Raw genomic sequence first — 27,130 nt, 5'->3', positions numbered from 1 at the left:
ATATGTGCATACATATTTTTTCAAGAATTTAAAAACAAAATCGGACATTATTTCAAATAAGTGTTTGCGTATCAAATTAGCTCGTTATTTCAACTTCAAATTTGAAATATGAAAAAACTAATTTTAGGAGTTTTCAAGTTTTCATTCTCAGCTTTTTTCTTTTTGCATAATCATGGTGTCCGAGTTAGCTTGCGAACACTTCGACTAATTTCATGAGTGTCTGCTACTTTTCACCAGCACGGGTACCGCTCATACTAGATAACTTTGCTCAACAAGGCTTGGACAAATGAGAAAAGATCACCTAATGTTTTGCCTCCACAGGAATTTGAAACTAAGGCGTCATAATTTTCAACTACTTCATTAACCACTAGGCTAACCCTTGGGTGATTTTCACTCACAAAATTCCAACTGTGTTTTCATGTCCAAATACAATTTCAATTTTCAAATATTATTATTTTTCAAATATCAACCAATTCATCTTCAAATGCCTATTAAATTTCTGCTTAACTTTTATATGTTCAAGAACTACATCCATTTTTCAAATTTAAAAGGATGATAAGTAACTTGTTAGAATTAATGGATCAATCAGACTACACTGATTGGCAAACTAAACACTTCTCCCTTCTGCAATATCAGATGAATTAATTTGAAAATGGATATTAGGAACATGTCACTTTCTTTGAAAATATAGGAGACATCCCAATTAATACCATATACATTAGCATGCCCCAGGCAATTAAGAACATTAGTTACAGGCAACAACCCCTTCTGATGACAGTCCTCTCATTCTCACAGAGAGTGTCACTCAACACTACTTATGAGTTATGAGCCTACTCATAAATATGACTAATTGAGTTGCCTACTCATAAATATGACTAATTGAGTTGTAGTCATTACAACATCAAAAAAGAGAAGAAATATACTTGCATTATATGTTTATGCCATACCATATTAATTTACCGTGACTCATAGAGTGTTTTGTCAAGCTTCTAAGAAGCCAATAATAATAATTATTATTATTCTCAATATAAAAAAAGTGTTTTTAAATGGTAGGAGAAGCTGAGAAACTGTAGCTTCTCCCATAAGCGCTTTTTAAAAGTTTGGCCAAGTATGAATTATTGATCTAATATTAGCAAAAGTATTTTTTTAAATCGATTAGTCAAATGCAGACGACTACTCTCCAAACCTACTTCTCAAAAGTACTCCTGACAAAAAACAATTTTCAAAATCAGCAAATTTTAAAAGCTTGACCAAACAAGCTATAAGTGATAAACTGGGATTAGGGGTGTTCATGGGTCGGTTTTGGGTTAAAACCAAAACCAAACCAATCTAGTCGGTTTAAAATTATTAAAACCAAACCAAACCAAATATAATACATATCCATAGGTTTGGTTGTAATCGGTTTGGGTCGTTTTTTGATTTTTAAGAAAATTGACGGTGTTTCTCTTTTTCATACTTTTTTCCTACAATTAGGAGAAAATTTTCTATCCTTTTTCAACTTATAATTTATTATTAACCTTTTATTGTGATGACTATAGTTTCTTGCATTATGGAGAAAATGTCTTAAAATTTATGATTTAAATTAAGTTGATAAATTTTATAAGAAATACAAAAAATAAATCTTGATAAATCTCACATAATTGTTTCTTTGAATAAATGAGTTTGAATTCATATTTTTTTTTTTTTAAAATCGACTTAAGGTATAAAGTTTATTAGCCTATAAGAGATAAAATAAACTTTTGCTTAAAAATTATATAAATTATTTAAAAGTATTTATAAAAATTAATATATTACATATATATAATTATAAAAATTATGTATAAAATTAGTCGGTTCAGTTTGATTTTTTCTTCAATTTGTTTTCAATAAAATCAAACCTAACCCAAGTAAATATCAATTTATTCAATCGGTTTGATTTTGATTTTCGATTTGGATCGATTTTTAACCAAACCGTGAACACGCCTAACTGGGATGATGTATTCTATTAACAGAAGGGGGAACTTGATCAATTCATAGTGGTTTACTAGGTTTAAAGATGATATGCTTCCTTTCATCTAAAAAGAGTTGATGAATGGCAACATACATTACACATCATAATAAAAGGACCTAACAACCTCTTACTAAGTAGTTCACAAAAGCAACTGATAAAGTCCTAACATTCTATTCCTTTCACATAATACAACAGGTCAAGAAAAACAGACAATGGAAATTTATGTACAGAGTTAGGTACTCCATTAATTTTTATATCAGATGCATCTATCTTTTTCACACACCAAAAAATGGCAACCCATTCTCATTCTTTTTCAAAGTGCCAAAGAGAATCCACTTATCTGCTAGCTATATTTCCATTGTCAAATCTTTTTCATCCCACTAGAACGTGCACACAATTGCTCGACCTTATCATTTTGAATGTGGCGTTTCTATTTAGGCGAGCACGTACACTTTGAACGTGTTTCCGATAGTGCCTGAAAAAAATTCAAAAGAATGTAGTCATTGTATATTAGTTGAAGCGAGAAATGTGAATGGAAAGAATCCCTTTGTGTTACTCATTGTTCCTTTTTTGGGATATACCTTGACTTGTGTCTCTAGTTCTTTAATGTAGTCAGCTGCAAAGTCCAACATATCAGCTGTGTTTGTTTGCTGCAAAGAAATTGGAAAAATAAGAAGCTAAATTTCAACAATATTCTATGTTGCTCCGACTCTCCAAAAATGTAGCCACAGCCGTGTTGGATCCTCCGAAAATGCACTACCTTTGGAGGATTGGACACGCACCCGTCGACCTTCTTGTAGAACCGAGAAACATTCATATTTTGGGGAAAATTGGTAGTTAAGATTACCTTGTCCATGTTGGGGACAAGCTCTTGCAGCTTCCTCATTCTTTCACTTATTCGCGTTCTTCTTACCTAAGATCAGTAACAATTAAATAAGTACTTGCTTAACCTATCTTTCATACGAGGCTAGGTTAAACATATTTTGAATTTAAGAGAACCAGATTTTTTTTTTCAGCTGTAAGATGTGTGTACCCTTTCGGCGATGCTACGAGGATGAGTGGCACAACCTCTCTTTGCTCTGACTTTACAAGGTACTGAATCTTGCAAGAGTTGCTCCATGGCAGATAACTCTGCGGAGGTTTGAGGTAAACTCATTTGAGACAATAGAGGGGGAGGACGAGCTCGACCTTCACTACTCTGATTACCAAAACCATGTATGCATGAGATTAATCAGGCGCAAAGATTACGTCAAAACAACAACAATTACTACTACAACTAATTAGGCTGACCGTATGAACATGCAATATTTAGGCCTGTTTTGTTTCAATACAGGTGGCAAAAGAACGACGAATGTGATTAAAAATAGTGCAGTCAGACCTCTCTATAACATCCATCCTCTATAAAAACAGTTCACTAGAACGGCCAACTGTTTTTCTGAAACTGACTTTTCATGTTATATGTTATATCATATGTTCTACAACAATATTCAACAAAAAAATATTAGAACAAACGACAATGTTATAGAGGTTTGACTGTACCTGATTATCAGGTGCATTTACATTGGAGAATTGCCCGGCCTCATCATCTTCTGGCACTTGTAGGAAATCATCAGTCAAAATTTGTGAATCATCCCAAGTAGGCATTGGGAAACCTGTCATGTAACTCTCATCGTTTTTATGGCCTTTACCAAAACTTTCATTGCCTTGTCTGCTCTCTTCTATGCTTTTAGCTCCAAATTCGGAGATTGGAGCTAATAGCCCCGAAGAATGAGGTTGTCCCGATGAGAGAGCCACTTGACTACTACCAGCTCCATAATTCCCCATGCCTCTCAATGCACCATATTCTGTCAATTGCTGAAAAAGTTTTAGAAACAAACTCAAAACTCTAATGTCAGATCAAGACAATTGAAATGACCACAAAACTTCTATTTGAGATTCATCACTTACTTTTGTCCCTCTTTGTGTAAAGAATTTTTTACATTTCCTAATTTTGTTCTTTGTTTAAAAGGGCAGCCCGGTGCACTAAGCTCCCGCTATGCGCGGGGTCTGGGGAAGGGCCGGACAACAAGGGTCTATTGTACGTAGCCTTACCTTACATTTCTGCAAGAGGCTGTTTTCACGGCTCGAACCCGTGACCTCCTGGTCACATGGCAGCAACTTTATCAGTTACGCCAAGGCTCCCCTTCAATTTTGTTCTTTGTTTACCAAAGTATAATTAGTTCAAAGAACATCTCAGCAAAATGATAATCTATGCTGTTCTCCTAGCTAATATCTGTAATGTCAACAAGGAAAGGCTTGCTGTCAATTAAATTTTAATATGTACCTAAGCCGGTAAACAGATTATATCGAGTATCTAGTGGCAAAAAAATGGTTGCAGCGCCTCTTTTCTCTTCTAAAACTAATTCAGTTATCTTCAATGAAGTGATTTGCATATGCAAGGATGCTTATTTTCTAGGCAGAGCTGAATTATAATAAAAATAAATTCTTGGCACAGTCCACAAAATGCAAGATTCAAAATGAACATTTAGACAAATAAATGAGCTTAAATAAATCTACACATAAATCTAAAAAAGCATTCCCATCATCTGCATTTAGCTCACTAGTCAAGATAATAAGAAAAAATCAGTAGCAACAATGTTTAACCAAGACAATGCATACCATGTTCAATATTAACTTGTGCAAAGAATCCAGCAGGCGAACTGTTATAACGAGCAAGATTCGAATTACTACTACCAGCACCAAATCCACCATCCATTTTCGTCTGGTTCAAACGATTAGAATCTACTGAACCCAAATATCTGGAAAAACTATCCATTGCTGAAGTAAAGTCTGCTGCATTTTGATTTTGTTGAGCTTGAGCTTGATTTTGATAATTCATCTGTGAAGCCAATGAATAATCACTATTCTGCTGAGTAATTTCTTGTTTCACAGGTGCAATAAACTGTGCATTCTGATTCATCTGTTGTTGCTGAGCTTCAAGTTCTTGTTTCATATTGCTCATTGGATTTTGCTGAGTATCGCCAATTAGGCCATTCGGATTCAAATCTTGAGGACCAATATTAGCTACAAATCTATCAAAAACTTGCTTTATACCAGTATTATTCGAAGCGCGAGGATTGAGCACCTGATCAAAATCATCTCTTGCATAACCACAATTCCCAGCAACAACACCACCTGGATTATCATTACTATTCAATAGGCTGGAAAAATAAGAACTTGGCGCGGATCGATATCGAGTTAAACCAGATGTCATTTGTTGCTGCTGATTACTTCTATGATCCATACTTTAAATACCCAAAAGAATTCTCTTTTATTATGCCTCAACAACTACTACTAATATGCCTCAATCGCAAACAAACTGGTGTCGGCTATCTGAATCCTCACTATCTATGTCGCTCCATTTGCGAATTATCCCTTTAACTACAACAAAATAATGCCTTTTTATTAGGAAAATTAAAGAAAAAGGAACAAAATGATACTGTATGCAGCTCAGATCCACAGGCTAGGATACCAAACATATACAAATAACTTAGAAAAATCTAAAGAACAAAACTGTTTAATAATGTGTATACATAAAGTGGTACCTACCAGCTTTAAATCTTGAATTTGCTTCTTTGTACAACAAACACCAATCCCATTCTCATAAAGAAAATAAAAAATAAAAAATGAAAACCTCAAAATTGAAATGCTCTTTTTCAAACAAAAAGTAGACTTTCCAAAAGGGTAACTCAATCCCCCTTCCAAAAAAAATCACAAGAATTTCATGAACAAAAACCCCAAAAGCTCAAATTTTTCATATGTAAAGTACAAAAGAAAAACTGTGGGGGCTAAATTTCAAGAATCAAGAACATATAGTAACAAAACTGTAGCTAAGAATTGAAAGTGAGCTAAAAGCAAGAGACACCCCAAAAAGCTCAAATTTTTCACATAGGAAAGTACCCCCTCCCCAAAAAAAAAAAAAAAACAAAACAAAAACTACGTGGGCTAAATATCAAGAATCAAGAACATATATATGCATATGCATACAAGTGATAAAACTATAGCTAAGAATTGAAAGTGAGCTTAGAAACCCCAAAAAGCTCAAATCTTTCACATAGGAAAGTATAAAAAAACTAAGTGGGCTAAATTTCAAGAATCAAGAACATATATGAAAGTGAGCTGAAAAAAAAAAAAGAGAAGCAAAAGTTAAGTTTATGAGGAGTAGATAAGATTGAAAATGAAATTAGCCACACTATATATAAACATATTCTTGAAACAAGTAAATACAAATAGCAAAAAAAACACAAGTACACTAAAAGCAATATGCTGATTATTATTTTTTGTACCTAAAAAATGGATATGGCGGTGGCAGTGAGAGGAAGAAGGAATATACCCGTGGTGGTTTTGTGGGGGTGGGGTGGGGGGTGGGTGGCAGTGGGGTTGGGGAGTAGGGGAAAAAGGTGCAGAGCCAATAAGAAGTGTGAAGCAACAGAGAGATCTGGGGTGTTCTATTTTGTTATTCTATTTTTAGAACTATAATATGATGAGTATTTATTATATTTGCTTTTGACATATTAATTGCTATAATCATTGGCGGAGTCAGGACATTCGTTAAAGAGGATCAAAATATAAAGGATTAAATTCACGAAGAAGTCAAAATGTGTCAATATATAATACGTATACATAAAAGGAAACTTTTTTACCTAGCTGCAGTGTAATTTTTTGATAAAGGGGTGTCGATTGACCCCGCTCAACTACTCCGCCACTGACTATAACCTAATGCAATTAATTCTGGGGGGCTTTGTTGCCGTCTTATGCAATTAATTTTGGGGGGCTTTGTTGCGTCTTGGAATGAATATGATTACTTCACGTTTTAATTTGAAGTTTTAGTAGAGCCCTGAAAATAAAAAAAATAAAAAAAACAACATTAGTACTTAACAAGTACCTTTTTAATGAGTCTTAGGTAAAGCGAATTCTAGGGCTTTAATGCAGGTATATGGGTGAAAAACCAAAAGAAAATTTGAGGAAGAGGGCCTTCTTTTGGTTTTCATCTTATGTCTGCTATTCACATTGGATCGACTAAATTCAAATTCATGTTGGAAAGTCCCACATTATGAGGTCAAAATGCTGCCAAACAAAAGGAACTTCATATCGAAGTTCAAATTCGAGACTTCTAGCTAAGGATGAAAGAGTACTTACTACTCTACCATAACTTTATTACAAAGAAAACCTTGTCCAAATATATTTTTTACTCCTTTTTTGCTAAAACTTTTTCGGAAAAATTGAAAAATATTATTCAACCAAAAGTTGCCAAATAAAAGTGTATCAAGAACGGTTGAAAGTTTTTCATGAAAGTTTATTTTATACGGTTTTTTTTTTTTGTTTTTTTTTGTTTTTAAACAAAGGCCAAGTTTCTCTTCCGTTATTGTATTCAAATTACAAGATTTAATCCTTCTAATCTTTTATGTGAACTAACATCTTATTTCGTACTTTCAAAAGTAAGCTTTACATAGTCAGAAGCTAAATATAAATTGTTATAACTTACTATTTTGTTTGACTAAAATGATTGTGATTGAAAAAGTTATTTGATTCTTCAAATAATGATAGTAATATTGAAAATGGGGTTGGGATGATAGCTAGTTTATCATTTTTTTATTTCAAAGTAAAATGGAAAATAATTCATGATTTAAACACTTTTGTCTAATGCAAAACTTTTGGACCACATTTGAGTTGACACCTAAGCCCTTAAATAGGTAAAGAAAGAAAGAAATCCATCCTTGTAATTTTTGGAAAGAGTTTTGACTGAATGAAAGTTGAAACAATTGACAAAATCAATGATATTTAAAAGAAAAGCTGTTGAAAATACAAATAAAATTAAGACAAATTCATTTCAGAAGGAAAATCTAAAGTATACGAAAAAAGAGTTTAATTTTGGTATATATCGGAGGTGTAAAACCTTTTATTATTAAATTTACAAAAAAAACCCGAAATATAGAAACAAAAAAAATTGCGAAATTAAGTAAATTATCCCAATGAAACTAAGTTATTTTTAAAATAAAATTTAGAGTTTTATTTCCAGAATAATTACAAATATTTGCAAGAATCAATGTTACATACAAAAGGCTATACTAGGGTGTAAGGTGATTAGAATAATTAGCGTGCTAAAATATAGAGATACCTTTACTTTTTTTAGAAAAAGTGATAAACTTTTATAATTAAAAAAGTGATTTGTCTAGGCCACCATGTACACAGGTGTACGCCTTGTGATAGGCTTAATTAAAATATTCCTTTTTACTTAATATTTAATCAATTTGCGTTGAATAAATTAAACACTTCTTAGACCATTACTTACAAGGTAGATTTGGTAATCTATTAAAGTATGTGAAGTATGACAAGGACAACTATAATAAGAATTAAACTCCTTTAATATCGGAGATTAGAGTTGGAAGCAAGCAACTTTTCTAAATTAATTCCTTCTGGTTTTGTCTTTATTTGGCATGTTAATTAGAACTAGTTAAATTTACGAGGCGCACAAAAAAGTATTCTGTGAAATTGAACAGTTTATTGGATTATGTTTGAATCGAAAGGGTAATTAGTTGGCTGATAAGATATCATATTATTAAATAATTTAAAGGTTTTTTTTTTTTAAAGAACAGATGGTCTTTTGGAAACAAGCTGTCTATCTTCACAGGGGTAGGACTAAGATCTATGTACACGGTTATGCATTATTCTCTCTAAACCCCACTTGTGAGATTACATTATATACATTATTGTTGTTGTTGTTTTAAAAGAAAGATCTGTAGTATTTTCACTCTGTTCTGCAAACCACTCAAAACTCTAACCAATGAGTTAAAAGTGAATATATTTTATCATCAAAGGGAAAGGAATTAGGACATTTTACGTTCTGGTAAAGTTGTTCCATGATTTTTGCTCAACTACTCTTTTCATAGGTAGTTGTTGTCCTTCATAAATCATAACACACAAGACATAAGACATTTACACCCTGTAGAGAACTTGACTTTTGCTTTAAAAGAAAAAAGAAAAAACAAATAATGGAAAGTTTGACTATTTCGGTCCAACATCTTGGAGGATAGGAATTAAATGCCAAACAAATAACATGAGAATTGAGATTGGAATTAGCCAATCAACTAAAATGACCAATAATAAAATCTTTTTTAACCCTTAATCATGCATCATACGTCTCGTCTGTTAGCAATGACGGTGACAAGATTTTCATCAATGACGGTGACAAGATTTTCATCAAGAAATTTCTGTCCCTCTAGCTCCGCACCTATATATTAGTTGCAGATTCAATATCATACAACTCATTCATTTGACCCCTTATAAAATTTTGTATCAAATCTCGTGAACCTATATACATGATTGAAGCTAAACAAAGAGAAATAAGAGTGCACTATTCATGCGTTATGATAATCATATATATGTAGGGTATACGGTTTTTTTTTTTTTGGGGGGGTAAAAATGTAGGGTATACATTGAAATTTTAATTCATATGCTGGTCAAACTAATAGCTGTGCCTTTTGTTTTGTTAGGAATGTCATTAAATTAAGGAAATTAAAAAAAAACATAAAAATGTGAATTAGGAATGATTGGTCGTAGTATGAACCGAAGACTTTAATTCCTCCTACTATAATTTGTTGAATAAATTTTGTTTAAATAAGTGTGTTTGATTTGATATGATGAAAAATAGTTTCTGAAAATATTTTATTTGAGCACCCATGTGGAAAGTTTGTTATAAAAAGACGTCTCATGAAATAAGAGTGAGATGGAAGTTTAAAATACATCATGACTACCTAATTCCCAAAATTAAATAGAAGTGTTCCAAATTATTAATGTTATTTCAAATCTAATGGGTAGGAAAAAATGTTGACATAATTAGTAAAAACTTACTTCATTGGATTTTACACCGAACAAATGAATGTAAGACATATGTCTTACATATACACTTTTAGCACTTAACCGTGATTAAGTGATATGTACTTTTACTTTGATTTATTGATTTATTGATTCTTAAAGTTAAATAATTAGTTAAGACTTTTAATCACTCGATGTACATAAATATTTACCTTAGTTAGCTTCTCTTTTTAAGACTTTCTTTATTAATTTTTTACGATAACACTAGATCCAGTTAAATAGCCACACTTCACTTAGAATCGATTACCACGTCAACTTCGTTTATTAAAAAAAGATAGATAAGTCTTTCAGCCACCAAATTCTAGAAATGACTACTACGAGATATGATGGAACCGTAATAGTTCACTCATCCTTAATTTGAGGTTTCGAAATCAAACTTTGAAAATGAATACTCCTTTGAAAGCCTGGCGGCCCATTGTATACTCCTACTACACAAATTCGTATTAAATGAGTAACTATATTAATCGAGTCAATAAATTCTGAAAATCGATTATTATAAAATAAATAAAAACAAGAAGAAAAAGACTAATAATAACGCCTAGTTAACGCCTTTTAAATAGCTAGGAGACATTTTAGTACGTTATGTGAGGTCCTTATCAATATTACAATCCCCAAACGACGTGATGGAACATCACAAATTTCTGTGTTGGATTAGGAGTGCTAGTATTTTTGTGAAGAAGATCTTAAGGTTCACATATTTTTGACTTTTCAAAAAAGCTAAAAGTAACTGTTTTTTTTTAACAGTAAAGTTAACTTTTAAAATAAAATATCTTCTAAAGAATGAATTACAACCCACAACATGTTTCACCTGAACCCAAAGGAAAAAGATAAGCACCACAATTTTTCTTTCATAGATTTCATAATATCATTTTCATCCCAAAAAAAAATCTTTTACTTCCTTTATCTCAATTTGTTGGCAGTGCTTAATAGTAAATCGAGTTTAGGAATGAAAAGAAGGTGTTTGACACATAAGATAAATATGAGTGAAATATCAAAGAAACTCTTGTATTCAAGTAATAACAAATGCCAATGGCAAAATAAATACTCCCTCCGTCTCAATTTATGTGACACTTTTCGCATTTCGAGAGTCAATTTAACTAAACTTTGCTAAATTAGATTAGATTAACTCAATATTTTAACATTAAAATTTATATATATTTGAAAACTACATGAAAAGTACTATAAGTTGCAACTTTTCTCATATCATTTTGATGAAGAAATACATTTTAAAAAGTTGGTCAAAGTTTATGCAGTTTGAATTTCGATAAGCGAAAAGTGCCACATAAATTGAGACAGAGAGAGCAATGTAAAAGTTAGCTAGTTTTCAAATATAGAGAAGTGCTGATTTAAGGTTCAAATTAAAGCGGAGGTAAAAATAGTTGGTGATTTCTTTTCATCTGTTTAAAGTCTTGATGGACACATTATCCGGTATCTGTGCTGGTGAGAGATAGCAAGTATTGAGTGAAATTATCGAGCCGTGCGCAAACTAGCCGAACACTAGCGTAATAAAAAGAAAAGAAAAAGCATTTGATCTATTTGGATTACAGAAAAGAAAAGGAAAAGAGATTGTCAAACAATTTGGGACAAAGAGAGTAACTTTTTAATTTTCTGAAAGAACTTCAACGCTTTTTTATGTTTGAAATTTGCTTTTAAAATTCCTTTAATTTTATTAATCCTCTTGTCCTTCCAAATTATAATAAAATTTGTGATTGACTTCTTTCTTTGTTCTAATTTTTGAGATTGTTATGGGACAAAGCATTGCTAGTATATTGCATATTGCTTGAGTCAAAATTCTAATGTAATGGCCAGCAATTAAAGAGAGAAATCTCTTCCCATAGTTGTGCCAAAATCAATAATGCAAAGATCTTTCCACTTTTGGAATTTATCCCCACCAAATCAATTGCTTTCTAATTATATCAAAAGATAACAGGCAGAAAGGGAGCCGACACTGTAGCCACAGAGGATGGGCTTATTATCTAATAATAATGGGCTGCCCAAGCTTTAGCTCTACAAATTGGGCTTGTTCCACAAAACCAAAAGTTACTAAGGAGTGAGGAGTGAAGTGTACAAATACTCAATTTTGGGATCACCGTTTAAAATCATACTTGCAACTCTATCCACTTCGGAACAAATTCAGACATACGGTGTTTAAAGTTAGGGTTGACATTTTGTCTGAAGTTTTATCTGATTGAAGTTCTATCATTTCCGTGAACTTCAACCATATGTGGCTAAATTCAGTCATTTTTGCACAAATTTCACTCACATATGATGAAGTTCAGCCATTTTTGCCTAACTTTACGCAGAAATACTTGAACTTCAGCCATGTGTAACTTCAGTCAGCTTTGTCTGAATTTAGGCTTTACCAAGACTAACTTCAGACACCGGATATCTGAAGTTGTTCCAAAGTAGATAAACGTGCAAGTTTTAAAGAAAATGGAGTACAAAGTAGATAGCGATGTCCAAATAGGGTATCCATAAAAATTTTACCTTACTAAGCAAGTATGTTTGGGCCATTGTCATTGAGTTGTTCCCTTAAGCACAATCATAGAGATATTAAAATTAGCCCCCAAAAAAAGAGGCACAAATGACAGAAGTTCAAGAAGGAAACTTACTCTTGTGCAAAGTACAGAACCCAATTTTGTGTCAAAAAGGAGCTAAATTCATCAACTACTGATACAAATTTATAATATTACAGTTCACCAAAATAAAAAATGAAAGTATCTGAGCATTTATTTTGACTATGATACATGAAATATTTTCTGATATTACCTGACAAGAAATAGGATGAAAATTACATTTTTATTAATCACCAAGAATCACAGCTCGAAAATATTGAAGAATCAGTCAATAAAGTACAAATGTATGAACTCAATCAGCAGGCTTCAAAGAACTCGGGTTAAAAATGTAAGAATGACCTCAATAGCTACTTACTATTTCCGACAACCTTCGAATTTGAACTCCAAATCCTAGAAACTATGTATACTTCCTCGAACTGAATATACCTGCACAAATCCTTAGTCGAAAATTCTCTCCCCGGTTGATAGTACTAGAAAAACGAAAGAACTGAAAACGCAGAGCAACCCCGGAATGGAAAAAACTGATGTCCAGCTTTCCGGACTTGTAAGATCCAACTGTGCGTCTTTAGCAGCTTCGAGTAGTCGACCAGTGAGATCAACACCAACGATACCAGCTAATGTACCAGCTGTATTCGAAACTCCCATAATAATTCCAGCATACCTTGGAGCAATATCCATGTGATTAACTGCAAAACCCGCTCTTCCTAACGCCAAGAAACCAAGAGCCACGGAGGAACAGAACAGGGCACCGCCAGGTGTTCTAAAGTAAGGTAGAGCCATCAGTGCAAGAGAAGCTACGATGAAACCCACTGTGTTTAAAACTTTTCTGGTTTTGGTTATAGACAAGATTCTCCTCGTGACGAAATGATCCGCGATCACTCCTCCAATATTTGAGAATATAAACATGTTTAAGTAGGGCATCATTTTTGAAGAACCCATTTCTTGAAGGCTGATTCCGAGGCCCAACTCGAAGTATGTGGGAAGCCAGTTCATGAGCACGTAAAGAGCATAATGAAAGGTGAAATTATTCACAACAATTGCCCAAACCGGTAAGCTCATGACAATTCGTTTCCAAGGGATTGTTTGAGTTTTCTCTGATTTCAACTTTGAACTCCCTTTGAGGGGCAGTAAGGTTTCCCCGAATCCCGAGGCAGTTGCTTTCGGATGCTCGGAACGAGGTGGATCGGCTGCATAACTGAACCAGAGTAGGGACCACATTGCACCTAAAGCCGCTTCACAAAGAAATACAGATTGCGGGCCTCGATACTTCACCAGACTAGGAAGCATAAGCATTCCCATAGCTGCACCTAAGTACATTCCGGAAGTCGTAAAGGAAACGGATCTTGATCTTTCATGCGGCGGGACCCACTGTGCAAGGACGGTGTGGATGGACGGAAAGATGAAACCTTGGGCCACGCCGACGAGCAAGCGGGCTATTACCAGGACCATTGTTCGGTTCGGGTCGAGTGGTACAAAAGCACATGTCAAAGACCATAATAGAAAAGAAAGGAGTAGCACCCGCCGTCCACCGATTTTTTGAGCTGCCCAACCACCCGGTACTTGTGAGCACGCATATCCATAGTAAAAAGTTGACAGAATTACCCCTTTGCTACTCTGATTTACTCCTACAGCATCAGCAGCAGCAGTATACGCAATAGAGAAACCCACCCGCTCTATGTAGCAGACGGAAGTGCAGATGAAGGTCAAAAATACAATCAAATAGCGCTTTGGAATTCGACTGCTCCCCATTATTTGCTAGTTTGTAAATGCAAGCCATGCACTAGATGGCTTGAATTTCTGTTGAAATAATCCACTAAACAGTAATGCTGTTTATGAGGCTTGAAAATAATAAACAGAAAGAAATAGTCAGATAAATAAAATGCAGCTCATTTTTGTAAATTTAACAATATAGAAGTCAAATATTTATGGTAAATCAAATACAGGAGAATACTAGAAACAAGGGATAAAAGCACGGAAGGCAGGGAAAATGCAACTGAAAACAAATGGTACTACTCATTTGCATTTCAACTCAACAATATCACTTCCAGGAAAATAAAACTTCCACTGCAAATTTTAGACTTTCAAATCCAAGTATCTAATAGCCTGTTTGGCGAACTTCTAGGAAGCCAAAGTGCTTACATTTTTCAAAACATACTTATTTTAGAAAGTTGAGGTGTTTGGCCAAGCTTTTATTGTTAAATAAGTGCTTTTGAGTAGTTGAAGAAGCTGTTTTTTAGAAGCCAAAAAAGCAGCTTTTCCCCAGAAGCACTTTGAAACATTGACCAAGCACAATGTACTGTTCTAATATTGGCAAAAGTGTTTTTCAAACTGATTAGCCAAACATAAACTATTATTTTCCAAAAGTACTTTTCTGAAAAGCTATTTTAGAAGCTTAGCCAAACAGGCTATAAGACGACATTACTCAGATATTATTAACAGTTGAGAGGTTCAGAGTTTTACAAAATTTCCCGTATAACTAATGGATATAAGCAGATTTGATCACTTTATAGTAGAACATCATAGAGTATTGGCTGTCACAACTCACAAGAAGATAACTAGTACAAAAAGTCACACTTGCTAATCTAAAATTCATTTAACCATATCATTGGCATTGTTACAGATCGCTTCGACATATCGCCAAATGAGTCCCTTAAGTTTCCCCAAATTTGAATTTTCCTACTCTAAACTTCAAACCCTACTTTTTTTTTTTTTTCTTAAAATCAAGTGAAGACTTTATTCTTATGGTTCCAGCACCAAGACAGTGCTGAATACTACAACTGTCAAAATAATACAATGAAGCTCAATTTTGCAGTGAGTCTATAAAAGCTACCAATTTTCCTTCATCATACATCTCAACAAAATTACACCAAGTAACCAAGTTACTTAAACATTCAAACTTCAAAATCCGGATGGTACTAGCTTTGCCCTCGAAATACTCGAATTCCTCCCCCCAGATATAGTCCAACACACAGAGCCAGGATGTCCTCCAGACCTCCACAAAAGTTTGAGCTTCTTGTTTCCTTTGAAGAACATTCAGCTGTTAAGGACTTCTTTTATGGTTGCTCGGATGACCCAATTTGATTCCAAAAATGTTCAATAAAGAGATGCCGCAGGTTCAAAACTTCAAACCCTTCTTAAGTTTCCCAATTAAAACACATAATCTTTCCAGTTACCAGTTTCAAAAAAAAAAAAAAACACATAATCTTTACACCCAACCAGCACAAAATTGTTATACAACTGGACCTTGGTCTAACACAGTCCCAAAATCTAGGGTATCAGGTAACGATTGTCCAAGATCATATAGTGGGACAATATCTTATTCCTTCAGCTAATGTGAGACAATCTAACATCCCTCACATGCCCTAGACTTGATATAGCAGCCCTACATTGTGAAACACAACAACATAGATGGGTTCACTCTAGACCTTGTGTTTAACTCAACTCCAAAATTAGCTCATGCAGTAAAGATTGCCAAGACCATATTCATTTAACTAACGTGGGACACTCTTAAGTATATCTTCCACTTAAAACGTATAAACTCAAAGGCGAGAAGCTCAAAAAGTGGATGTGATCGACCTCAGAGGAGAGGGGAGGCAACTAGGGGTTCTAGGCAAAATGCTTTTCTTGTATATGCTTCATATAGGATAGTATTTTCATTCCTCTCACCGGAGAGCCATGTTATGGGTGACCTCATTGCACGGTTCAGACAGCACTTGTGTATGTGATGCAAGTGAACGTCTACGCAAAAGTAATCTATCCAGAACCCAATAAGCGGCATTTCAAACCCCTAAACTCAAAATTCTGGATCTACCTCTTCCCCGTTCCCAATTCCAGCATTATGTGAGAAGCAAGTGATAAATTTTTTGTTGTCAAATCTCATCAATATCAAATCAATTCAGCTATATGAATCCTATGAAGCTCCTATTAATTCCAGTACTAAACAATTTATAACACTAAAAAAAAAAGGTTAGTAACAAAAAAGAAAGCGAAACAATGATAAAGATTGCATCTTTACAACAAATCTCCCAAAAGGTCAACCAAAGTCCCCTAACCCAATCTTACATTTCTTAAAATCTATGAAAAATGAACCCCATTAATCAAATTAACAATACCCACAAGCTTAAAATTACTTCAAAACTGTATAGCACTGTCAAGTTTAAAGATTACTTACCACAAATCAGAAGAAAGTTGATAGATTACAAACACTTCACTAGAGATCAAGAAATGACTCTCACTTCCATGCCCAAAATCTTTATTGTTAATTCAAGAACCATTTTAAAGATGGTGGGGTGGGTTGGTATAGGGGTGGCGTTATAAGGTGGGTTGGTATAGGCGGGGGCAGGGGGGGGGGTTAAGTCGTAGGTTCCAGCGTTGACAATCTTAGTAGGGAGATTTAAGTTTTTTTTTTTTTTTGTAATTGGAAAAAGCAACATATAAATCGAGATTTGAAGTGCGAAATGGGCAATTATGAGTGATCTTATACTACTAAGGACCCGTTTGGCCATGAAAAAATTTTCACTTTTCATTTTATTTGAAAATGGTGTTTGGCCTATGAAAATTTCAAATACAATTTGAAGTTGTATTTCGAATATGAAAACACTTAAAACTCTGTTTTCATTTTTTCTTTTCACTTTCACTAAGTAGGCATTTGGCCATGAAAATAAAACATTTTTACTTTATTTGGAATTTTGAAGTTGGAGTTATGTTTGGTTATAGTTTTTGTAGTATTTAGTTGTTTGAATATACTGAAAGTGAAAAAAGTGGGGGGAAAAAAATGAAAACAACGTTTTTGGTGTTTTTTAAATTCCAAATACAACTTCAAGTTTATTTAGAATTTTCATGCCCAAACGCTGATTTTCAAATAAAGTGAACAAGTTTTTCGGAAAAAAGTGAAAAGTTCTTATGGCCAAACAGGAAATCCAAATCTTACTACTCCCTCGTCCCAATTTGTATGAGGTTTGACCTATTTAGGGAGTCAAACAGCTCTATTTGTTACTACGATCTTCTCTAACTCTTTTCATATATTGTAAATTATTAATTATGCAATATTATTTTTTATATAGTTTTCAAATATGTAAATTTTATTATAAAATATTCGAATAATCTATGTTCGAAATTGTAGTCAAAGAAAGAGTTGTTTGGCTCTCCAAATAGGTCAACCTTTGTATACATTGAGATGGAAAGAGTATATAATTGTGGATGGGATAATTTCAGAGACATCCCTCACGTTTGGCTTCGTAACACTAACCTCTCTTATGGTTTACTGTGTTACGCTTACCTCCCTTATTTTAATTTTGGTGTAACAATTCTTATAACCTATTTATTTTTAATATAAGAAACTATGAATTGACTAATTTGCCCTTTCTAATTTACTTCTTTGTTTAATTAATATTGTAAACACTCTAGGCACTAGGCAGTATTAGAGAATTAACTCCTGTGGTTTTTTCATATTCTTTTTTCTAGTTAAAATACAAGTTCAAAAATGAGACTCCAATTTGTTCTGAAATTTGAAGGCTTGATGAAGCTGACTACACAGAACGTAGATGAATCCTTCTTAAGCAAAATCAGTGACCTATGTTAGTTGGAAATACTCGACCAATTCTCTTATAACGTTCATTCGAAAATTGAGTCATTTTCCCCACTACATTTTTTTCCAATCATTCCCAACATAAGTACATAATTTCACAGCAAAGTTTTAAATCATTATAAAGTCTATATGTATAATTGGTGAAAATAAAATTGTATCTTATTCCGTAATTCTTATGCCAATCTAATGTAGCATCCCTACGCAGCGGCCGGCGAAGCAATCAGAAGTGGTGCAATTTTATTTGACCTTCTTCATGGTTTTCCATTTGTAATTTGTTCTTAATTATTTCGTGTAGTTTATTTCCTATGCTAAGATATTTACAAAATTAAATTAAGCATAAAAAGGGTAAATTAGTCGATTCACAATTTTTTATATAAAAAATAAATAGGTCATAAGAATTGTTACAAAAAAATTAAAATAAGGGATGTAAGCGTAATATTGAACCACAAGGGAGGTTAGTGTTACGAAGTCAAACGTGAGGGGAGGACTCTGAAATTATCCCTTGTGGACTTATAATAAGCCAATGTTTCGTATCATTTGAGCATTAATGGGTCTAAGTATGAACATAAAAAATTGGATAATCTAACTTAGAGTATGATTATTACCGAGTGGAAGTGGGAATTGATCATTAATAATTTTATGATTAGCTTATGCACCTTGAGGACGTCTGATGTTGTTTGGATCATTGTTGATAGCTCAACTTCGAGAATAGAAGTGGTTTGGTTTGTTTCTATACGCGATACAAGATTTTATTTGCGTTCATGTTTGTGATTTCTGACGTAAATTTGACAGGTCATCCTCTCCCGTGGTTTCCTCTGCCGACCCAGAAACACACCAACCACGCCCCTTCTCTTTCTTCGATCATAAAGTCCCCTAATTCCTTTATTTGTCTTTCATCCCCTAAGTAGTAACACTTGACTCTTTCTAATTCAAAAAAAAAAAAAAAAAAAAAAAGAAGGGGGTGAATTGTTCGTTTAAAGTAGTAAAGGCATATGCTATAGTAAAAAAAAACACAAATTGCCCTTCAAATTTGGCCTTAGTTGGCAAGTATGCCATCCAACTTTGAGTGTGCACAAGTAGGCACCTCAGCTTGTCTCCACTTTATCAGTTGAACACTCTAACTTACAAAATGATCATGTAGACACCTCCAAAATTTATGTGCCATGTCAATATTTGTATTTACGTGTTCAACTTCATACAAGTTGAGGTGTCTGCTTGTGCATACCCAAAGTTGGAGGTCATATTCATGTTTTTGTGTATGTTGAGATTCTTTCACCGTAATTGTGTTTGTGTAATTAATTAGTGTGTGTGTGTTTATATACTTGAGAGAAAAAAAATTCCCAACAAAACACGAGTCCTCATGTGATCCTATGTATCACAAGGTCAGTAGCTAAGTTCTTGGTCTTAACAATAAGGCCAATAACTGATACCTAAATGCCTATGAACATGTTTTCATCACGAATTAATCAATCAATCAACTACGCTTCAATTTCAAACCAGTTTGATTCAACTTTGTGAATATCATTCAAATACTCTATAATATTTTGTTAGGATAAATTAAGGATGCTGTAATACTCGAGATTCTCCAAACCTCATATTTTCTAAATCAAGACTGAAGTAAATACTAGACAAACACTTTTCACATATCTGATTTTATTGTCATCTGGAACAACACTAACCCCCTTCCTGGCTACCATTCTATGATTGAATGTTGAAATACACAGTATAAGATTCATCTCTAAAGCTAAGTAATGGTGACAAAATAAAGTTTCTCTTTGCCCCTTTCGCCACGAAACTGATAGGATGATACTCACTAATGCCATTTCCCAATATAAAACTTGCTGCCTGTTTGAAACCATCATCCAATGACTTCGAATTGCAGCTAAGCTTGACACTTGAACTTGATTTGTAGTCCACACCACTATAGATGAAACAGCCTTTCTGTGCTTCAGACTCGAGAGAAACTGTATCGTCTTTCCCGTCCAATCCAGCTGTCAAACGGAATAAAGAACCGCCATCATCCGAGGATCCTGCGACCCCGAGACTTTGTTCTTGGCCTTGCTGAGATATGAACATTCCAGGGAGATCAAAGAGCTCTAACAGGACCTGTTTACCAATGAGATCTTTATGTTCTGAAGGTTTGACGGATGATTTGTCGAGTGAAACGAGTCTGAATGTAGCGCTAACAGCAACATCTGTTCCGGTTTCAGGGAACTTCTCCATTTGAATTGACTGATTGGAGCTGGTAAGAACAAATGTTGCATCACCAGATTGTTGCGTAAGAGATATTAAATCAGAATTATAGTCGGCTGGAACGGGAGTTATCAAGTCTGAAAGAGAAGTGGTTGATTTTGTTTCGATGTCCCAATCACCACTTGAATGGCCAGCAAGAAGGTATGGACCATAAAGAATTGCTTGAAGGGATGCATACTCAGGTCGGTCATCTGAAGAAGCACACAAGAGATTGTTAGCCGTAACACAATCGAGAGATCCTTTCTTCCACTCGGAAAACTGATAAGAGTACTAGAAACACAGAAAAGAAGTACCTTTTATGGCCTCGGTTCTAAGAACCATGAGTAACTCGAGAGTGATTTTGTCGCCTTGGCCCCAATTTTTGGTGATAGTTAGGAAGTTACCTGCATCAACGAGTAGAAATGAAACACATCAACACTTTTCCCTAAAATATGTCAATTATAGAAATACCATAACTAGGTAAAGAAAATCATTTCGTAGTAACAAAAAGGCATCGGATGAAAGAAAATTGTCACACCTGGTGTTGGTAGAGACAAATCCTTTCCGTTTATGGTTGCCTTTGCGCCACTTGAATGTGTCCAGCTCGGTATTCTCAAGTTCAACGTAGAAGATACACCACTTGAGTGCTGAAAGAAATATTTGCACAGAATATAATATACTGATCATAAATGCAAAATTTGAAGATATAACATGACAGAATGAACGCGTACCCCGTTTGAAGATATTGTAATTGTTACATGGAGGCTATTATCCCACGAAACAACAGGCTCGATTTTCTGACTTACTGAGACCTGCCCAGACTTCCAATTAAAAGAGCTAGGTATATACTGGATAATATAAAGGCCTGGAGAGTTCCCTTTCTGTTCGAAATATATTGAATCTCCCAACTTGGCGAACGATTCAATTCCTGTAAAGGACACAATGGGAAACCAAAAATTAAAATCATTACAGGTTTTCGTAGGTTACGAATCTTTAAGGTAAATCCGGAAGGTCAGAATTAATCACCTGTCCCGTAGCAGCACCAAAAGTCAGTGAACTGTTTTCCCCATCCGTGGCCGCTACGAGCCTTGGAACCGCCACGAGCAAGAGGAAGCATATATATCATAACTCCAGGATCTGTTCCCCTCTGGATGCTGAGTACACCGTTTGTTAACGCGCGTTCATAGTAATCAGCATATGCCATTTCTTTGGTCCATCTGAACAGGTGTCGAGAAACCTACAAAGATATCAGAAAAACACTTAGGGATTGTTTGGTTGCTGGTTAGAGTTATGCAGGTATTAGTAATCTAGGGATTAGTTATGCAGGTTTTGTTATTCATGTACTAATTATTTTCATCTTCTACCCTGCACAAAATAATACATATTATATTGACTCATAACTTATACATATTTAAGTTATGCGGGATTGTAAACTACTTGGTGTGCTGAATTAATTTTCACATAGAAACTAAATGCTACCAAACATGATACTAGTTATGCTTGTTTTGATACATAAATAATTCACTTCCTAATCAGCAACCAAACGATCCCTTAGAGCACTGACTCTTTGCCTATGAACAAATATAAATTGCATATACTACTTAAGCTCCTTTCTATCTTTCTCAATTCTCAACGGAAAGAATCAACAAAAGTTTTCATTTCTAAGGACACATAACCCTCCGTAAATTGATTAAGCTCGTATCCTCTCTTCCCCTAGATGGAGCAAAAGAGAAAAAACAAATGCACAAAATCTTATAACACACCTTCAGCATGTTATAGGTCGTACAGGATTCCTCATTCTCGGTCTGTAGTGTGCTTGCCAATCGCTTTGGATCGGACCTGCTCAGCAATTTACCGGGAAAGAAAGATATCAGGGAAAATGTTAAAAATAAGCTAATTTCTGTATATAAGAAGTATGTTTAATAAAACCTGAAACAGAACTGATTCATCAATTAAGTTGAAATTTCTCAGATTGGCCCTTACCAAAACTCGCCAACTGATGTCCCACCAGTTGCATAGCTGTGGGAAGAATTCACGATATCCATAAAGTACGTCCCAATTTCCTGTTAAAACAAAGTTCAATAACTTTAAAAGATCGAACTAACTTCCTGCTGAACAACTTGAAAAGCAAATCAATTTACCTTGTATAGGGGATCCCCAGTAACTTCATACCGCAGTTGAGTCCCAACGACAATAGGTATGTGTGTATTGGCATGAAAACCTGATATATCGTCAGCCTGTTGTAATAAAAGATACTAAGAAATGGTTGGAAATAAAAGGATCGTCTCCTCAACATGAAACAATTAAGTACTCTTTCTTAGATGATGTTATAATTTAATAAGTGATTTACACCTTCAAAGCTAAGGGCCCTAGGAAGCACGGTTTGTCGAAAAGATGAGCCAGCATTAAATGCTTTGCATCGCCCTGCAAATCATTAAAAAAAGTGTTAAATCGGGATTATTGGATAAATTGAGGAGAGAAGGCATGTAAAAAAGAAAAATATGTATATATGTGTCTATAAGGTCATCGGATGTCAAAGAAAATATGCAATTTGAGACACAAGTGCTGAATCATAGAAGTAAGAATGCCTGAAAAATTGCTGATTCTTGCCCGAAATTCTCTTGAGTTTGTATTTCTTTCAAATTCAGTTGAGGATTCAAATAAACAAAAAGTTCTGTTGAGCTTATATCTGACATCAATGTCGTCTGGAACAGAAATTATGCAACCGAATCTTGAAGGACAGCAAAAGGTAAGACAAGTCGTTTGGACATATTATACGCACCGTTACAGTGTATAACCTATAAAGAACATCATTCATGCCACCAGTTTCTTCATTTAACGATCGCCAGTGTCTTTCAATAGTATACTTAGTTATCACATTTTGCACTCGATTGTAGAAGTATTCGGCCATCCATGTAGTCATTTTCAAAGCTTGATCATTACCAGCTATCATATACTGGTCCAAAAGCCCTGCCATTATCTGTCAAGTCGAACGAAATATGCCCACTTATTCAACAACAAAAACATATATAGATACAAGTTTTTTAACTAGTTAGTTTAGTTTACCTTGTGAATTGTGTAGTATGGTGCCCATACTGGTTTTATAGCTTCGAATCGGTCGAAAAGCTCGGACGGGAAAGCGGATAGATAGCCTGAGCCCATTTTTTCTTGACAGATAGAAAGTGCAGAAACAACAGCAGACATTTTCTGTTTGAGGCTTTCATTATGTGTGCTAGCCCACATCTGTGCCGAAGCACTAAGGTAATGACCTTTTCAAGTTAAAAGTAACGTTAGTAAGTAAACAAATCAAACACAAGCACATATAATTGAATGAAGTACAAATGCCAAAAACTTATCTGAAATGTCAGAAAGTAAACATACTGAGAAACAAGTACAAGGAAACAACCTAAGCATGAAACTGTATTCTGGTCATTAGTTCAGTACTAAATATAGCCAGAGTTTTCATAATTGTTTTACTAACCATCTTCAAAATCTCAGAAAGTGTGATTCTTAACATGTTAAAAAGATTCTAGTAAGTCATTCTATATAAGGACACTTTTTTTAATAACCGAGAAATCTCCTAGAGCTTACTGGTGCATGGTTCGAAACTCGATGGATAATGGGCTCACCACTCTACACTTCTCCACTTAAATATCAGGCTTTTGTCTATGACAAAGTTCGAACTTGAAATGTAATAGATCGTATATTTTGGCAAACCATTGGTAACTATTAGAAGTAATATATATATATAAAAGAGCAGCCCGGTGCACTAAGCTCCCGCTATGCGCGGGGTCCGGGGAAGGGCTATATATATATATATATATATATATATATATATATATATATATATATATATATATATATATATATATATATATATATATATAAGCCATATTTCAATTTGATGTTCAAATACAAATTGCTCATTAGAAGTTTAGTATTGTCTTGCAAAACAAAAGCTATACATGACAATGCATTAGATTACTGTCAAAAAGAATAACAAATGGAGTAATGAACACATTATCAATGACCATAGGAGAAATTAACCCCGAATAAATATTACTCGAAAAAGCATAAAGATGTAAAAAAGAACAGGACTAACCAACAAAATGACCGCGAAGCTCGCCATTTGGAGCCTCCCAACCTCCATATGGATCACCAGGAGTATCCAAACCAGCAGTTTTCCTAAAACTCCATACCAACTTATCAACATCCAACATCATCAAGTACTCTAAATTAGTCTTTTGTGCTCTTCCATGCATTGAATTTGGTTCAATTCTCACATCATGAAGTGAAACTTCACTCAATATACCATCAATCCCTTTAACACCATCAGAATTCTTTATATTTCTATACATCATAGCCCAATCAAATTTTTCTTCCTCCTTAAGCATTTTTCTTGGATGCAATTTAGACCAAGCCGAATCATCGGTAGGAGTCAAATGGTAATGTGAAAACATTTCTTCTTTCCAAGATTCATTTTTTGAAGATAATAACTCATATCTTAGAGTATGTGATGATAATTGAGTAGGAATATTAGTACACTCCTTACTCACAACAACCCCACATAACATAGAACAAATAACCAATCCCCAAATATTCAAGAACACTAAAGACTTCATTTTAATCAAAATAGTGAACTACTATGAACTAAAAAAGGATGGAAACTTTCAAGAAAAACTCAACTCTAAGCTCAAAATTCAATAAAATTTGTACCTTTAAAGAACAAAAGACTTCATACTGAGCTCAATACTGAAGAAAAAAAAACAATCTTTTTTTTTTTTTAGAATAATAAGAGAAAGCAAAACGAACCACGCCAATATATAGCAATCAATGAATAAAAAATGTTGACTATTAAGTCAATACAAATTACCAGTGTCCCGTGAAAGGTAAGAATTGTTTTTCTTTTCTTGTATAACAAAAATTATCCACAACCTTATAGATATTTTTGTTTACAAGTGAAAGCAATAGCAACCAAAAAAAGAGAGCAGAAAAAACCAAGAAAATCAAAATTCAAAACCCCATTTTAGAAATGAGAAAAAGAAAGCAGTGAGCATTAAAATAAAAATTATTAGACTCCAAATTAAAACTGAATTACCAATAATAAAATGCTGACCTCAAAGTTTGGAGCTTAAACAAGAAGACAAAAAAAAAAAAGAATGGAGTTTAAGCTAAGAATGAGTGGTTTGTTTTTCACTACAAATCAAAGTCTCATTTTCATAACTAAGACATAAAAGATGAGATATTTCTAGGTAAAATAAACAATATAGATATATAAAAATGTGGGGTTATTAACATATATTTAAAAAAAAATTAGAAAAACATAGGAGATATTGACAGAAGCGAATCACGGATGAGTTGTTTGGAGAAGTTAGAAAGTGTTGACAAAATATTCTAACAAATATGAAGATGCACAGTGAGATAAAATAGAAAAGATTATGTTCCGCATGAATTATATACTGGTTTTTGGACACATGCCAAAGAATACTACTAATAACTAAAAGTTCTTAATTGTATATGTTTACCTCAAGTTTAATTCATTGTTCACAAATTGTTACAAAAATAGCTAATACAGTGTACATGGAGTTAAGTTTCGTGCATCCATGTATATTTCATAGGGCATAGATTCATCAAACTATTATGTTAAGACGAAAATCGGTAATTTTTCATAACAAGCCTAATATGATAACTCGAGAAATAGAATATATGCTGTAACTAGTAAATTTCACTGAAAGTATAAATTCTTTACATTATTAGCGGGACGGGAGCATAAACTCAAGATTCAACTAAACCCAATATATTTTACGGTAACTCAAACTCAATATATTTTACAGTAACTCAAAAGATATAGGTAACCATCCTTATATTTTGAAATTTGTAATCTTAAAAATAAGACAGATTAACGGCCTAAAAAATTATTTACGTTGACAGTGCCCATTATATATATACATATATAAGTACAACAGTGAGAATATAAATTTTGAGCAAGTCAATAGACAATTCAGTATATACAACTTAATTCCCTATCTTATAGTATCTGCCTTTATATCGTTTATTTTTTTAGTGGAGTAATAATAGGACATGTTTTTTTCTTCTTTTGTGGCTGTGGTGGGTGAGAATTTTTGGCATTATTTCCATTCTTCTATGTAATCTTGTGATCTGTGAATAGGACTCAAGTGAATCACCCGTGAGTTCATATTCCAATTTCGAGGAACCTGCTGCACCCCCCCCCCCCCCCCACCCCCACACACACAAAAGGAAACAAAGATTTCTTAAAAGTGAGGTAACTTTCAATAAAGTTCTAAAATTAAAACATACGGTAACAAATCGAGATGGCCGACTAAGAAGGGCCTCTCATAAATAGGTTTTTTCTTGGTAAGCTAATTTTATAAGTTAAGCAAAGCCGGAAAGAATAGATGAAAGGATCATCAAGTAATGTCTGACTAATAGTTGAGGAGATTCGAGGATACTACAACTTGCGTGGAAGGCGCTTGGGTGGTTATAGAAAGCGCAAAGACATAAGACGTTATAAAGAATCATTGTCCATCATTTTTTCTTTCTTTAGAGGTCTTTCATTTTTTTAATTAATTACTTACAGTCGAAAGAGTTGATTCTCAGTTCAAATTTCATAAGGGATTGAAGAAATGTCTTTCAGTTCACTCAAAAATACTAGAGACGAACCATTTTTGATTCAATAGTTATGCATTAAAAATAATAATTAACGAGATAGATAATTTTATCATTAATAACTGTTTATTTTCATAACCCTCTTTTTCCTTTTGCTTCGTTGTTGATCCTAATTCCTAACTCTGTTTTCACAAGAAAAAAAAA

General features: G+C 33.9%; 3 protein-coding genes across 5 annotated transcripts; all 3 read right to left on the bottom strand.

The window, feature by feature from the left end:
- Positions 1 to 1,979: 1,979 nt before the first annotated feature.
- On the bottom strand, positions 1,980 to 6,468 carry LOC132604601 (transcription factor bHLH80-like). Of its 3 annotated transcripts, none has more exons than XM_060318173.1 (7): positions 6,316 to 6,468; positions 4,649 to 5,410; positions 3,530 to 3,834; positions 3,024 to 3,188; positions 2,751 to 2,903; positions 2,572 to 2,640; positions 1,980 to 2,465 (listed from the first exon to the last, which is right to left on the bottom strand). In XM_060318173.1, the coding sequence occupies exons 2-7, from the start codon at positions 5,271 to 5,273 to the stop codon at positions 2,421 to 2,423; spliced, it is 1,362 nt and encodes a 453-aa protein (XP_060174156.1). In that variant the 5' UTR covers positions 5,274 to 5,410; positions 6,316 to 6,468; the 3' UTR covers positions 1,980 to 2,420. The 3 variants fall into 3 exon arrangements, with proteins under 3 accessions (XP_060174156.1, XP_060174155.1, XP_060174157.1); XM_060318172.1 differs by lacking the exon at positions 6,316 to 6,468 and adding an exon at positions 5,579 to 6,284; XM_060318174.1 differs by lacking the exon at positions 6,316 to 6,468 and adding an exon at positions 5,579 to 6,269 and having other exon boundaries at positions 2,838 to 2,903.
- Positions 6,469 to 12,609: 6,141 nt separating this feature from the next.
- LOC132604600 (probable anion transporter 5) lies at positions 12,610 to 16,836 on the bottom strand. The gene is made up of 2 exons (XM_060318171.1): positions 16,652 to 16,836; positions 12,610 to 14,318 (listed from the first exon to the last, which is right to left on the bottom strand). Exon 2 carries the CDS (start codon positions 14,227 to 14,229, stop codon positions 12,919 to 12,921), a length of 1,311 nt encoding a protein of 436 aa, XP_060174154.1. The 5' UTR covers positions 14,230 to 14,318; positions 16,652 to 16,836; the 3' UTR covers positions 12,610 to 12,918.
- A 2,849-nt stretch (positions 16,837 to 19,685) lies between these two features.
- On the bottom strand, positions 19,686 to 25,505 carry LOC132604599 (uncharacterized). Its single transcript, XM_060318170.1, has 12 exons — positions 24,402 to 25,505; positions 23,366 to 23,568; positions 23,082 to 23,279; positions 22,652 to 22,723; positions 22,441 to 22,536; positions 22,283 to 22,362; positions 22,063 to 22,138; positions 21,326 to 21,536; positions 21,031 to 21,227; positions 20,838 to 20,946; positions 20,614 to 20,703; positions 19,686 to 20,511 (listed from the first exon to the last, which is right to left on the bottom strand). The coding sequence occupies exons 1-12, from the start codon at positions 24,919 to 24,921 to the stop codon at positions 19,766 to 19,768; spliced, it is 2,598 nt and encodes an 865-aa protein (XP_060174153.1). The 5' UTR covers positions 24,922 to 25,505; the 3' UTR covers positions 19,686 to 19,765.
- Between the last annotated feature and the right edge of the window lie 1,625 nt (positions 25,506 to 27,130).

The sequence above is a fragment of the Lycium barbarum genome, chromosome 7, assembly GCF_019175385.1.
Source record: "Lycium barbarum isolate Lr01 chromosome 7, ASM1917538v2, whole genome shotgun sequence".
Classification (NCBI taxonomy): Eukaryota; Viridiplantae; Streptophyta; class Magnoliopsida; order Solanales; family Solanaceae; genus Lycium; species Lycium barbarum.
The sequence above is the reverse complement of the archived record's forward strand: the minus strand, read 5'-3'. Positions and strand labels throughout refer to the sequence as shown.

Excerpts from the sequence above, each read along its gene's own strand:
- LOC132604601 (XM_060318173.1), bottom strand. The coding sequence starts at position 5,273 with ATGGATCATAGAAGTAATCAGCAGCAACAAATGACATCTGGTTTAACT. Across the intron at positions 2,904-3,023 it reads CTCGTAGCATCGCCGAAAGG|GTAAGAAGAACGCGAATAAG; the intron begins GTACACACATCT and ends TACTGATCTTAG. Across the intron at positions 2,641-2,750 it reads GCGTGTCCAATCCTCCAAAG|CAAACAAACACAGCTGATAT; the intron begins GTAGTGCATTTT and ends ATTTCTTTGCAG.
- LOC132604600 (XM_060318171.1), bottom strand. The coding sequence starts at position 14,229 with ATGGGGAGCAGTCGAATTCCAAAGCGCTATTTGATTGTATTTTTGACC.
- LOC132604599 (XM_060318170.1), bottom strand. The coding sequence starts at position 24,921 with ATGAAGTCTTTAGTGTTCTTGAATATTTGGGGATTGGTTATTTGTTCT. Across the intron at positions 23,569-24,401 it reads GCTTCGCGGTCATTTTGTTG|GTCATTACCTTAGTGCTTCG; the intron begins GTTAGTCCTGTT and ends TAACTTGAAAAG. Across the intron at positions 23,280-23,365 it reads CATACTACACAATTCACAAG|ATAATGGCAGGGCTTTTGGA; the intron begins GTAAACTAAACT and ends TCGACTTGACAG.